The sequence below is a fragment of the Glycine max genome, chromosome 11 (genome assembly GCF_000004515.6).
Source record: "Glycine max cultivar Williams 82 chromosome 11, Glycine_max_v4.0, whole genome shotgun sequence".
NCBI classification, from domain to species: Eukaryota; Viridiplantae; Streptophyta; class Magnoliopsida; order Fabales; family Fabaceae; genus Glycine; species Glycine max.
In genome coordinates, this window is record NC_038247.2 from 2639600 (window position 1) to 2654777 (window position 15178).

Consider the following 15178-nt stretch of genomic DNA (forward strand, 5'->3'; position numbering starts at 1 on the left):
AGTTTTTATAATTATTAAAGTAGCTGTAAACTACGAAAATCGAACCCATCTTATTATATTCCTGGTTTAATTCGATATTCAACCTAGTTGTTGCCTAAAATCATTCTTTTGTTTCGATGCCCATAAAATTAATTGTTATACTTAAGTTTGTGGCTAACCTAAGTTTAGCTCAAAAGTAACTGATGACATACTTTTGGATTCTTCAGTTTCTCTAGGACCTATTACAGGAAATAATTTTCAATTTCACCCAAGCTTCAATCATTGCAGGAAGCGGTGTTGAATATGGCATTCGGTTATGTATCTACCTGTTGGCTTGCTTGTAACTTGACAAAGCAAAGAATATATCCTTAATAAATTTAATATTTGAATGCATTTTTTTAGCGCAGCATTCAAATTTCAATACATATTTCTCAATATGCAGTGTTTGATACTATATCATTTCGTTGGAGGTGGGATTGGATTTCAAAAATACAGAAAATGGAAAAGAGATTTATTAATGAAAATATTTAATATTATTTTATGAATGGAACAATACATGGGGTGAATATTAGTGAAAATATTCATGATTTTGGTGTTGATACTACTTCCAGTACTGATGAAAATTAATGAAACAGTACATGGGATGAATATTCATGATTTATTATGAAAATATTATTTTATGAAAGAAAATACATTGAATGAATATTAATTAAAATATTAACGAATTGGAGGTGAATTGAAGGAGGATTGGGAGCGTGAATTGGAGGTGAATTGAAAAAAAAAACACTGGTTAAATCAATCATTTACAACTGTATTTTTTTAGTTTGCTTGTGTTTTTTTTTACTATATTATTAGTGTAAAATATCAATGACTTTTTTTTAATTAATTTCTATCATCAAACTTAATTATCTTTAATAGGATTTTTCCTTTTTTTTTCCATCTATAATACTCTAAATTTGATTGTAGTTGTGATTGTTATTACTACTATTAAAATTTAATACAATATAACCGAACCTCACCTTTAATATATTTGTAGTGCGTTTCTTGTTATATCTCCATATTAAACTTCGAACCAAACTTTTTACTATACAAGATTCTTAAAAGCTAATCAGAACTCAAATGATTATAAGATTTTGTATTATGCTAATTCATTTTATTACGTGTTCACTTAAAAAACAACTTTTAAAAATATTATAAAAATAAATTGAAAATTCAAAAAAATCAATTCACATCAAATCACAAAAGAATACTTTATTTTGGCTCAAACTTTATATTACTTTCAAATTTGATATTTGAACCAAAACTGACAAAAACTCCTGTCAACTAGAACATATCTAGTTGTCCTTTCTTTTAAACATAATAAAAGCCCGCTTACAGCATTTTTTTATACGCCGGACGGAGTCACAATTGTTATATTGCCATTGTAGCCGGCTATTTAAAAACACTGGCCACTACAAGAGATGCTTATAATACTTTTGTAACAATCCATGCAGCATTTTATGGTTGGCCAATCCATCACATTCCCAAGAGAATGCATCGCATCTTGTACATATGACCCATGAAATAAGTTCATCAATCTATACACTATTACACAAGTTAATCTCTATCCATTGCTGTTTCAACTCGCAATAATACTCGAATAAACATATTTAAGAATATTACCTTGATTTTATCCAATAGGATCTCACAATCACGTTTTGCACTCGATACCCTATGACATTGAACTTATTGTTCTAAGGACTTTACTACGTTCATTTAATTGAGCTAAATAACTAAATAAATTAAATATCTCGTATATTGAATAAACACGATACGATATACTCTAAAGGCCAATATAAAATATACATTTGGCCTCTAAAGCACACACCACTCTATCTTGCAGTAGGAGAGACTAAAAATTAATCAAAACAGATTATTCATTTATATGGCATACTTAATTATAAAATATCCTCAATTATCTTGTTTTATATGTTAGAACGGGAAATAAAATGCTTCTAATATCAGTCAGGTCTACATAAGGAAACTGACGATCTTGAAGATTAGACAATGAATGAGAAAAATGCATTTGGTAATTGTCGATTCAGGTCAATATAATTTGATGCTACCTACTGGCTAGATAGTGATTATTTTAGAGAAATCTTATTTAATATGGAAGAGGAAGTCTTAAATGTTTTGACGCCAAAGGCCAGATCATTGCCTTGTACAATTGTCATAGGGAAATAAATTATTTAAGGCCAATTTAAAAATTTAGTCACCGCAACTACTATGGTACCTAGAAGCTAACATTGTATTCAGCCCAATTGTGTCAGCCAGATCTTGCTTTTTCTCAACCACACAACATATCTGTTTCAACTTTCAAAGTACTAAACTTTATAAACTTCAGCACAATAACCCACCTATCCAGAAAAATTCACACAATTACCAATGGTCTGAGTGGAGAGGGGCAGAATTTAAAATGTCATTAAAATTAATATGATGACAAAACAAAATTTTAAATATCCCGCTAAAATTTTATATGATGTAATAAAACTTCAGTACTTTATACATTTTCATATATAAAAAAGTTATATTTGTTAGACAAGCTACGATTCAGGAGTAAAATTACTGTGAGGGAATACCCTAAATTTCAATCTCAATACATTGGCAACATTAATACAATGTACAGGACAATAACAGTTCAAAAAATCATGATAAATTATGCAAATAAGAAAATGGGAACCTGCAATCAAGCAAAATACAAGGCGGGGAAGACTGTATATTCTTGTTGAGTCAGTTTCCTTCTGGTCTTTAACTTTTTCTTGTACCCAATCACTCATTTCTGTAACTATCTAATATTGTGCTACAGTTGTTCATAGTGCACGCATCAAGAAGACCATGATTCCAAAGTTTGATCATGAATAACCTCCAACACCTGCATTAAAGGATATTAATTTTTCTAAAAACAGAATTCCAAAGTAAATAGATAAGATGAAGTATGACACAAAAGTTTACAACTAAAGTACTACAAGTGGGTGATCAGACATCGCAAAAAGATTACACAAAGAAATATAAGGTGTGTCTTGTACTCTGGTTATATAATTCAACTAAATCATGACTTCCATGCTATCCAGGACAAGTAATCACAGGTAATTCTTTGATCATTGAGCATGATTCCTTTTAGTAGGAAAACTCCATGAAATTAGATAAATATCAATGGAAGATAGGAGTACCAAAATAAAGCAGGAGATGAGATCAGCTCTTTTCCATGAAGCTTGGAAAATGCCTCACAGGCCCACGGAACATGACCATCTGCCAGCACCCTGCCACAGTAAAAACATGTGTAACCAACAAGAATCATGCACATGACACAGAACGTTGGTTTTATTTATCATGCAAAACCTAAAAACCAAAATAGTGTTACTAATGTGGGGAAAGAAAACTAAAGAAAGATTAATATGACTGCCAGTATTAGACACCTTTGCTTCCTCATAAAAGAGTTCCAGAGATGCATGAGCTGTTTTTCATCTTTGGAAACATCCACAAAATCATCAAGCATCTGCAACATTACAGTTCAACATTAAATTATCGTGATTAATATAAGTTTGTTGCACTGTAAATATCCAATAGTAACTGCACAAGATCTAGACGAGCAACTAGAGTAGGGAAGGACCAAACTGAAAAGGGAATTTTTTAAGACGCGAAAAGGAAGAGCATAATGTCAGTAAAATTTTACTTGGCAATGAAGTGCTATACTAAATTTTATCATGTTCCCATTCTTTACAAATTGTGCCTTGAAGTAACAAATCCAAATGCAATATTTTGACATAGACAAAAGAGGAAAAAGTGAAAAAGAAAAATGAATTTGAAAGGCTTTCAAGCTTACCCTTCTATCTTCAAGATCTGCAATGTCGTCATCAACTTCGTCTTCACTATCACGGTCTGATAACACTTGTTCTAGTGCCATAGGCTTCAATTAACACAAACGAAAAGTGAGGTGGAGCTTAGGAACGAATCAAATATTGATATAGCATTAAAAGAACAAGTCCACCAACAAGTAAACTCAATTTTATTATGAAATAATGTTACATTTTATTAAGCTAGATGAAGGTTTCAAATACAACACAATGATGTATTCAGCTAAGAAATCTAAGATCCAATTAAAAAGAAAAGTATTGCATGAAACTTATGATAAGCAAAATACTGTATAAGTCACAGCTGATGCTAGTGTTACATAAAATACACCAGAAGATCATAATTGTCTATCAAACTAAACATTTCGTTCAGAGATATACCCAATTGAAAAGAAATTCAGATGGGAACCCCTATCGTGAAACACTGTATACAATATGCATTTGAATAAAAAGAAATTACAAAGAAAGAGTCAGGGGCCCCAAGCCAGAGAACTGCCTCTAGGCTCTAACAATTCACTAGATACAAGTCTGATACACTCCCTCCTCTCTGTGTATAACTACCTCACCCTCTCTCTGACCCAAAAAGCAAAAGAAAACATAGCACAGCCAGAAAACATTGCCTTCACCGGAGAAGAAAGTCGCACAGGAGAGAAGTCTCTAGGAAGAGAAAACGCCCAAGGAACAGGATTGTCTCCGCACCATTATCATGGTTGCTCTGACCGCATCATGAAACCGAGACGCAACATCCGCTCTACTCCAGTGCTATAGAGGCCACTCCGACCACTATTGACTACTATGGTTATCCTTCCTGATATAATCAATTGTTTGGAACGTCAATAGCATTTGATTATCTTATCCTACAATCTATTATATCCTGTTGGTTCAGTGTAATCCTAAGGAAAGAATTGGATTAGGAAACAACATGATCATGTTAATCCAGTGTAACTTTTTTCCTAAGAGGAGAACTGGATTGGGTGTATATGTCTCTATCTATATAATGTACAACATATTTGTAATTTTAGGAGAAGAAAATGATTTTTACTTTTCTGCATTGATCAGATTACATGAGAGTTTACATAGGCGGAGATGGATAAGAGAGACCCTAACTACCTAGGTTACAGAATAAGATCAAATCAAATTTGAATAACTTGATCTTTATCTCAACAAACTAAATCTTCAAGAATAAAGAAAAATCAAATCATATCAAATTTGAATAATATGATCATGATCTTAACTACCTAAATCATCCAAACTCCCAGTGTTATAAAAACCGGCTCATATAGGCCAATCAGACCGAAAACCGGTGGTATCACCGGTCTGAGTTGGTCATCAAATTGGATGTGCACATGACTCAGCGATTTTTTACAAAACTGGTGACCCACTTCAAGGCATGTCCTGTTGACGGTTGTTGCTGGCTTCTCCTTTACATGTGGCTCAACACTACTGGAGTAGAAAAACATACGTGAATTTCCAAAAATTGAGCAAAAAGTGAAAAATATGCTCCAACCAAGGACAGAACCCAAGTCCCTCAAGACATTTAAAACATTTCTTACCACTGCACCAGCATATCATGTTAGAATATGAATGACAACTTGGTTTTATACAATATCATTAATATAAACTTATATATATTTAATAATTTATCAATCCATGCAGTTCAACCAATGAACATTGCCTTGACCGGGTTGATCACCGATAACACGGCCTACTCCTCCTAAAAACTAAGTGGATGTATGTTAGCAAATACATCACCTGCTTGTTTTTTTAGAAGTAGTAAGTTAACAAACTATAACTACAAATTTCTAAAAAAATACCCAAGGTGTAACTTGCTAACATACTCCTAAAAACAAGTGGGTGTAAGTTAGCATATACCTAGTATATATTATATATATTAGGTTATCTTGTGTGAGTGTGTGTGTCTAAAATATAAAATTTGTATTCAACATATAAAAACTTTGACATATAAAATTAAAACATATTATTAATTAAAATATTAAAAACTAAAAAAGTATTACTCAAACAAATTTTAGAATTTTCATAAAAATAATATTAAAGATAATAAAGAATATAAACTATACCAATTACTAAAAACATGCTATAATAATATTGATTTATTACAAACTACTCAAAGTTAACTTTAATCTTTTTAGTTAATTTTTAACCTAAATTGCTATTTTGGTCCCCCTTTAATTCCTAGTCTGCAATTTTGGTCTCCATATTTTCTTTTTCTGTAATTTTAGAAAATCCGCAATTTTGCATAAATCACCGTTTAACTTAATGTTGACTAAAGTACTGAGCGCAAATTAAAATTTACTTAAATTAATTAAAATGTAAAAAAAAAAAGGAATAAATGTATGCAAAATCGAGGATTGGACCAAAATTGCGGACTTTCTAAATGTTGTGGACTAAAATCATAGGGGGGGGGGGGGGAATAGAGAAAACAAAATTGTGGATAAGAAATTATAGAGAGACCACAATTGCAATTTAGCCTAATTTTTAAATAATATTTACAATTTTAAAAAATGAAATAATGCATAAAATTCAAGAAATTAATGGTGAGAGTAACATGAATGTTTGTTAGAATACTAAAAAAGTAATATTGTATTAAAAGTATAGAAATATATTAGAAACTAAATTTTCAAAAAAAATTATACAATTATAATAAAATGGTAGCACATGCGCACCCCAACACACATGCATAAAGAATAATAACCTATTTAAAGCATAACACATAATATAATAAACTAAATAATAATAGTAATAAAAAACTTGAAAATAATTCCCACCATAGCATTTTTGGGTTCACCACTCTTTGCCGCCATCCAAAGTTTAAAACACTTTTTTTTTATCAGCAAAGTTAAATGTATTAATATGAAATAGAGTACCAGAGGTACTAATTACAAAGAGTATGGAGTATTATATGTAGTGCAAGAGTAGTCAAATACGAGCTACTTGTGTGGTGTACATCTATTGTTGTTCTGTGTGTACTACCCTCTACAAAAGCAAAAAACCTTGTCTAATATTGCTTGACCACTGATCAAAGTGGAAAACACTAAATTTGAATTCCAAAACGGGACTACTGAACTGACGTTTTTCCCTAGCAATCATGTGATTGCTTAAATTGATCCTACTCTAAGTGGTGATCAAATTCTTTAAGTAATTTGAACCAATGTCAAGTCATCCCCTAAATGCTAATTTGAGCAATAGAGCTACAATTCCAATGGAGTCTCTTCAACAGCAAAGTACGTCTTTGTCATCGATATTCATTTGACGGGAAATTTGGTTGTTGTTGGAATCCGTCTCACCTCAGCATGCAAACCTGCAATAGACTCGGTGATATCTCCAACACTAGTCACCAAGGAGCTTAGGTGGGTTGTATGCATCTTTTGTGTCAAATCATGAGATTTCACCATGGAATCCTCATTTTACGGCAATGTTCCTGGTTTTTTAGACTAGTCTAATCCGTGACTTAAAACATCTAAACATTGGGGCGTCATTCTTGTTTGCATAAACTTCAGTCCCTCTCAACAAAAGAAGCACCAATGATACATTAACAGGATAGTGAGGATGTTTGATACCCTCTCTCCTCACTCTAATCTGCATATAACTACCTTGCAATCTCTTTCTAAAACTAACTCATAACACAGGGTTTTTAAGCTACCAATGGCAATTTTAAAAGGGGGGAAACTAATAAAACTATCCGAAGGTAAAAAGATATATGAAGAGAAGTTGAGGAAGATTAGGTCCATTAACAACATACAAATTAGCCAAGGGAAAGGGCAGAGGAGGCAGAGGAAATACAAACAAGGAAAAAGAAAAAAAGTTTAACCAAATTGTTAAAATATTTTAAAAAATTCATTAATGTTTTTTTGGATTTTTAAGTATCTTGGACGATCTTTTAAGAGTGCTTTTCATATTTCATGACTTATTTCTTGTTTATAGAATAAATAAGGGCCAATATATTTTGTATATACATCAAACCAATGTCAATTTCAGATTATTCAGTAGCCTATTTTCAATTTCTCCTCCCCTACCTAAAATCTCTATAATTTCAACAGAAGATCTATCAGTGTCTCTAGAATATGAAAAAATGAACTCCCATAATTAGGAGATGGGAAAGGCAACAGCCTATTAGTAAAATTGACCCCATATACTCTTGTTAATTTAAGATCAAATTTCCGAAAGCTAGATTAAATACAATGAGGTTTAGTGGTCTAGTACCAAATTTATGCATGATAGATAGTTCTTTAACATAAAAATCAAAGGTTTCTACATTTAAAAAAAAAAACACAAACCTGAGATTCAGTTGTAGCAAACGAGCAATTAACTTATACATAAAATATTCCATACATCAAGCTGATTATGAAGCACGTATGCAAATAAAAAAAACTCAGAGATCTAAGATAACTAATCACCTGGACTCTGTGTGAGTGAAAGAAAAGTCTCTTCTGCAGAAGCATCCGGCTGGAAAACAATTTTGAATCAAAAAACTGAATCAAAATGCTCAAACCAAGGACATTCGTGAGAAAGATTATAATAAAAAAAAAGTCACAGGTATTACGATTCCTCTCAAATTAATCAAATTTCATGGTGATACAAAGTATAAAAGACATTCTTAAAAATAAAATAAAAAATCAGATCACAGATGCCACATTGGCAATGATAACAGTAATGATGCATTTGCATAAGCTATGAAATTTGAATCACAGGTGACAGAAATACAATACAGATATTCTACAACTCAAACATCCATACAGAGGCATTCGACTTTGTATTATTTTATATCATTCACTTAAATTGTTCTTAGAATTTTAATAAATACAACTTGATGTTTCACAAAATTACCACACTCCTAGCAGAAACTATATTTATTATACCCCACATGACATAGAAACTACTTATTTATAAAACAGAAACTAAAAGAACAATAGAAATAAATATAAATAATAAAGACAGGAGTGCTAGGAACACACTATGTTCTATTGGTTATAATTTATTGAAAACCACAAAATCATGAAAGAGATTCATTAAATATGATGTAGCACCCACACAAATGTGTCTTCCTATAAATTTCAACCAATAAGAAAAAGTGTATTCAAGAAAGAGTGTTTGAGAGTGTGTTCCAAACATTTCTCTAATACAGAACTCAAAAATAGTTGAGTCTTCATTTACAACTTAAGTTTATGTTTTCAAAAATCAAAGATAAGCAAAAAGGTTTTATGAACATACTTTCTTGAGTCTGATCGATCCATGCTTAGCTTCTTTGTTTTAGCAGGCAGAGCTGGATCACTTTTACATATTGATTTACTACATTCAGGGTCCACAGAAGATTGGGGCATGGCAATTGAAACACCTGGAATGTTGAAACTGGATTCAACATGCTCCAGGTCGTCCATGGTGCAAGAATGATCAGGACCAAATTTTCCTCCATCATTTCTTTCTCTAGACAAAATTTTCTCACTACGAGATGTTCTAGACACGTTCTCCCCTTTGCAGGATAGTATATCTACAAATAATTTTAGAACTTCAGTCCATCCCACAGAATATAAAAACCAAAGAATTAGATAGACATTACTCATGATTAACAAACTGGAAAAAGTATGTTTTTGCCCCTCCCCCTATTTTCTGCAGTAAAAATAATCCATCAATTTGCAAACTTTTATTTTGAAAGGGAGATTGGAGGAGTTTTCCAGGGCATGAAGCACTTTGTGCATCTAAATAAAAGATTATATTAAGGCATCATCCATTCCTAGGACGCTTTTGTGTGGGTGTTTGATAAATGAAAACATAACAAAAGAGAAAAAAACAAACACAAGGATCAGGAGTTATCCTAAAACAGAAAAAAAGGGTGAAATACACTTTAGCTCCTTAAAGTTTTTGTCCTAATTAATTTTAATATATCAAGAAATTAAAGTTTGTCCCCATCATGTATCAGAATTACATATTACCCTTTGAACCCATGAAGATTGAAGAAAACTATAGCTGTTAATGATTAAGTTAAAAATGATAAAGAGGTCATTTGGCTCTGCCACATTTAGTTTCTTTGCCTAAAATCCACCAACAGTGTCCACGTAGTCTTTCTCTGTTTTACAGTTCAGGACCAAAATTTATTGCATCTCTCACTTTTCTTTTCATTTTTACGATTTATTCACAGAAGAAGAAAAAGTCACTTCCACTAGCATGTTTTAAAGACAAATAAATCCTCAATGCATTTTAGGGAATTTTGGGTGCTTTAGGCAAAAAAAATGTATCTAAATATTGTTTCAAATATTAGTTACAGCAGGCATCAACATACAATTCCTACCATCATCATCTTTTTCTAGAAATCCATTATGTATGCCTTCTGGTGAGTCCAACTCCAGGAATTTTACATTGGTGCATTTTTCATTTTGAACAGAGTCCTTTCTTCTACGTTTTCGAGGTCTTGAACTGTTACAGATTTTTGTTAATGAATAATTTAAAGTTGGTAATCTTGCTCAAAATTATATGAATTAGTTAGTGACTGCTTTAAATAAATATGCACAACAAACCAAAAGAAGAAAGTTTGCGATTGTGGAATTACTCCATCAGCAACATTCTGCATGCAGATAGATAAGTGTTAAGAAAATAAATAATATAAACAAATCCATGCATTTCAAATGAAGAACGGAATTCAAATAATATATTCTTCAAGAAAAGGAATTTTCATCTCCCAATCTTATTAAAAAGACAGGCACACACAAGAATAAATGTTCTATTGAATATTGCCAGGCACATCAGACTAATGCTACTCTGCTAGGTCATTTGGGGAACTGGCACCTTTTGCTGTGGGGTAAAAATTTTATTAGACAAAAATGATCTGCATCTGATCCAAGCATAAGATGTAGATCCTATATTAAAGTCAGATTAATTATTGACGATGTTTCTTTTCTTCTGTGGACATGGTTATCAAATCTGGAGAAAGGCTTCGCAGTACACTTCAATCAATGGTCTACTAATATCAGACAGGGCTTTTTGTACTAGTATTTTAATCTGGAGAAAGACTTTTTGTACTAGCAATTTAATTATGGCAGGGTGTAGCCTTTTTGGTTCCAACTCAGACTCTATTTTAGTCTGATCTGGAACCAGATTATGGCCATCCAACTAATTGTATCTCAAGTACCTCTGGTACTTTTCTCATATATATGAATATAATTATATTTGCTGATAAAAAAAAAAAAAGTCAGATTAATTAGTTGCTGCATTATGTCAGTACAAAAACATAGTGCACATCGCACATAGATGTTACTCAAAAGTCTCAAATACATGACCCATTACATCCACCATCAATACTACAGATGATAAACAAGATAACCTCAAATACGTGACCTCAGTCAAGTCTATTCTATTTGAGAAAAACAACAGGGTATCAATGGGATAGATCTCAACAAGGTTTATTTTGTTAATAGTACCAAACGAGATGCTTTTGATAATTAGAACAACAGAATCTTTTGTAAGCAAATTACAATTTCTAAGCAAAATAAAAAATTTACTATAAATCAAAATTGAACAAGGTTCTGACCTCTGATCTCAATATATTAATTTTCACGGAGACATTCACTGCTTGGTAATCTTCAGTAACCTACAAACAGAACAAGGACAAATTAAAAGCCATTCAGAAGGGTTAAAACTTACTTTTAGTTACAACTGCTAACCCAGAACTCAAAGTTGAATAGATCATGTGATGAACAAAGATGAAATCGCAAACCCTGCACAAATAAACTGAGATTGATAAAATTGCCAAAGTGTGGAAATGATATTAGCTATGATTATGTAAAACTTTTCAACAGTAATTTCATGTGATTTTATAGTTTTATAGTAAAATTTTGAACATAATAAAATAGCCAAAACAAATTGTGGAAAACAAGGCATTATTAATTTGCCCTGTTAGATTCTAGCTCAAATTAGGAAAATATTTTCTAACAAAGAAAGAGCATATTGAGAATTGAAAAAAATTAAAGTTACCATGTATATCCAATCAATATTTAAATATCATATTTTTTACCACCTCAAAACAATATTACATCTACCCTTCAAAGAAGACTATAAGAGAATCATTACATTAAATAAATTCAATTTTTCATGACAAATGGTTTTCAGAGTTTTCACTTAACTTCTAAAACAGAGAAAAGTGACAACAATCCTCCTGATTATCAAATTATGAATGGAACAAGCACAATAAAAGTACAACTCACAGTACATACCTTAAAGCTTCCACACTGCATCAAGCAAAACGGACAAGAAAAGTCTTCGGTCACTGCATTTGTAAAGAGATCGGAAACGTATCAGTGTTCTCAAAATCCCATTTTTAAATAATAATAGATGTTCAAAGAGAATAACGAAAAACAGAGCACAAAGAACAAAGAACACTGAAAAATGTCAACTCAAGATAGCAGCATTGTTAAAATTTATAAGTCCAAATTGTAGGTGGATGCAATACTTCACTAAAAAACTTTCAGCCATAAACAAATGACAAAATGTTGACAGCTATAATTGAAAATCATAGTATAGGACACAAATAGCAAGATGCAATGTTGAACCTAGTTATTGATAATATGTTGTACCTTCAGTTTTCCGAAGAATGTTGTAGTGATCCCTATAATTGAAAATCACAATTCCTGCTCTCAACCTATAAAACAGAAAGCACCCCGCAAAATTTCCATTACCATCCAATGCAGCAAAGTAAGAGATAAAGCATAATTGATATGAACTCCTTATTGCATTAAGTGTTATTCAGGAAAATTACTACAGCTAACCAATTGTTAAATGTAAATTTTAAAAAAGATACAAGTTTATAATGCTAAAATTAAACTAGAAATCAAAGCACCAGCCAGAAACAATGAACAACACAACCTGTGCCTTTAATTTTGATTCATTTACTTTTGAAGTTGACTTACCATTAGCTCATAATAAAAGAAAAAATCTTATACAGTTACAAGTTTAACTTGTGTCCACAATTGATTAATAGTCATTTGCTAGTGAAATCAAAGGCAACAAAAGGAGGGCCAGCAGGAGCCAGCACCTCTTGCTGGTTAAGGTGCTGACCCTTCAGTGAAGTGCACTCCTTTGGTGCCTTACAGTTACACATGCCATTTTAGTTCAAGCATTGCATGCCTTTAGTGGTTATTAATGATTGTAAAATTTCCCAAACAAAACATCAAGCTTGCTATCTGTGGTAACAAATGGGACAAAATAGTCAGAATGTTGGGAAAAAAATGCTTGTGCACCTTTGGGACTTGGGACCGTATGCAGAAAGCAACTTTGGGTTTTGTAAATTGACCCTCTTAACCTTTTGTTGTTACCATGGATGTAATTCAAATATGGAATAAAAAACGAAACCTGAGGGAGCTCATCTCACTCCCTTTTATTTGATCTGTGTGCCAATCCTGCTTTTCAAATTAAAAATAAAAAGAAAGGGGTTGATTTAGGATCCTTCCCTTCCACTAAACTAGGTAATTTATATAGAAATACAATGCAAAATAGTCAAATGTTTTATTTTCTCTCTTTCCTGATCTTCAAGCCTTCTTCAGTGAGGCATATGTTTCTCAGTGCCTATCACCTCAAGACTTAAGCACCTGTCTAATTGGGGGAGTAATGAAAACAGTATCTAAAGATGATGAATCTTTATCTGATACACAAATGGACTGGTTACTTTTTTTAACTAAAGAATTCTTTTTTTACTTCTTTTCCTTTGTTGCCTTTGGTTTTTTTGCATGAGGACTCCAGACCCTCAAAATTAAAATTTCTTTTATTAAATTATTATCAATTAATTATCCTTTTTAACAGCACAAGTACTTAAAGTAGCTTCAGTGATCATATTAGCAGTGTGGAAATAGTATAAACAGCAGTGTAGTTTAACAAATGGAGTCACCAAACAAAATATTAAATAATACCCATATACTGTAATTAGAAGGAATATTTACCTCCTTTTACGCCTTGCTCTTATTTTATAAAGCAAACATCTCCTAAGAAAAGAAGGCTGCAAGAGAAATCAATTATAAAGTAGAATCAATCAAGCTTTGAATACTTTTCAGAAAACAAATGCTGGAATCTAAGCTAATTTCGAGAACAAAATTCAAATGTGGAGGAGGTGTGCCCAACAACAAATATAAGACAATTTTATGTGTTAAAAAGTATCAGAAAAATCGTACATCCGTATCCCCCTTGGATATTCAATAGGATTCTTAGCAAGCTTCGCTCACAACAATAGTTAAAAGAAGAAAAGAAAAAAAAAGACACGCACACTCAGATGATAGTAAAAGGTAATCATAAAAAAAAAATGATAGTAAAAGGTTTTGACCTAAATTGGATTGTTCTAATTATGAAAAGTAGGAGAGTAAATTGAAGATTTGAAATATGACAACACAGCACAAACTCAATTCAGCAAGAAAAAAAATGTATTTATTATATTACATTTTGAAGAGCGCGGCGGTAGAGAATATTGTACAGTTCAACAGGCTTGCAATAAATTAAAAGACTCTCATCAGCTGCAATTTCTTCTTCACCGGCATGGTGTACCGGAGAATTTTGCCGGCACATGCTGTCGGTCCTTAATAAGCTTCAGCCTGCACAACACCAGATTCACTTTATACATACACTGATACACAGACACGGTTGCAATCTCAAATGCTTAGGTTAAACGAATTATGAAGCAATAAATCAAAGTTTATTACAATTAACCAAGGTTATTGCATCTAAAAATTGAAAGTGAAATGAAGAGGGAGAAGATTACGAGAGTGAGAGGTGGAGACAAAACGACGAGGAGAAATTCGGCGGCAGCGGCGGCGGCGGCGGCGGCGGCGAGGATGAGATCTGGCGGAGGAGAAGGGAGGAGGTTATCACCGTCAACTCGGTCCACCGCGCAAGGTATAGGATTCTTCGCAAAACAAAAATGGCCCATGGAAATTCGTAGCCCAACTTTTCTTATACGCTACCAAAAATCATTAATGAAACGGTCCAATTAAGCCCAAAACGACAAGTTGTATCATGTCTTTTTTTTCCGATAAAAATAAACAAAAACGCCGTTGCCGGGGATCGAACCCGGGTCACCCGCGTGACAGGCGGGAATACTTACCACTATACTACAACGACTTACTTATTAAGTTCTATTTATGTTAAAAATATAAACAAGTTTATTTACACGTCTGGAGATTCAAACGGCTGTTGACCTATTATGAATGCCACACCCACATGTTTGGCAAATTTATTTTTCGTTCAGTTGAATGTAGTTACCATGTGAATGTTCGTTGAAACCAAAGCTTTTTTGTAGTTGGGAATTGGGATGTTTGTTA

General features: G+C 32.4%; 1 protein-coding gene and 1 non-coding gene across 7 annotated transcripts; both read right to left on the reverse strand.

The window, feature by feature from the left end:
* Window positions 1-2102: 2102 nt before the first annotated feature.
* On the reverse strand, window positions 2103-14797 carry LOC100816782 (polycomb group protein EMBRYONIC FLOWER 2). Of its 6 annotated transcripts, none has more exons than XR_005887091.1 (16): window positions 14620-14796; window positions 14301-14452; window positions 13811-13866; window positions 12452-12516; window positions 12092-12144; window positions 11543-11596; window positions 11410-11469; window positions 10400-10446; window positions 10165-10298; window positions 9099-9375; window positions 8285-8333; window positions 3842-3925; window positions 3435-3514; window positions 3189-3278; window positions 2699-2890; window positions 2103-2375 (listed from the first exon to the last, which is right to left on the reverse strand). XR_005887091.1 is itself a non-coding variant. In XM_014763809.3 (15 exons), the coding sequence occupies exons 2-15, from the start codon at window positions 14424-14426 to the stop codon at window positions 2788-2790; spliced, it is 1278 nt and encodes a 425-aa protein (XP_014619295.1). In that variant the 5' UTR covers window positions 14427-14452; window positions 14620-14796; the 3' UTR covers window positions 2595-2787. The 6 variants fall into 6 exon arrangements, 4 of the variants coding, with proteins under 4 accessions (XP_014619295.1, XP_014619296.1, XP_014619297.1 ...); XR_005887092.1 differs by having other exon boundaries at window positions 10174-10298; window positions 14620-14795; XM_014763809.3 differs by lacking the exon at window positions 2103-2375 and having other exon boundaries at window positions 2595-2890.
* Window positions 14798-14906: 109 nt separating this feature from the next.
* On the reverse strand, window positions 14907-14978 carry TRNAD-GUC (transfer RNA aspartic acid (anticodon GUC)). Its single transcript has one exon. It is a non-coding gene; the product is annotated as a tRNA-Asp (tRNA).
* Window positions 14979-15178: the final 200 nt, after the last annotated feature.

Coding starts and splice junctions, on each gene's coding strand:
- LOC100816782 (XM_014763809.3), bottom strand. CDS start 14,426: ATGTGCCGGCAAAATTCTCCGGTACACCATGCCGGTGAAGAAGAAATT. Junction 12,145..12,451: donor CATTCTTCGGAAAACTGAAG/GTACAACATATT, acceptor TTACAAATGCAG/TGACCGAAGACTTTTCTTGT. Junction 10,447..11,409: donor TTAATATATTGAGATCAGAG/GTCAGAACCTTG, acceptor ATCTGCATGCAG/AATGTTGCTGATGGAGTAAT.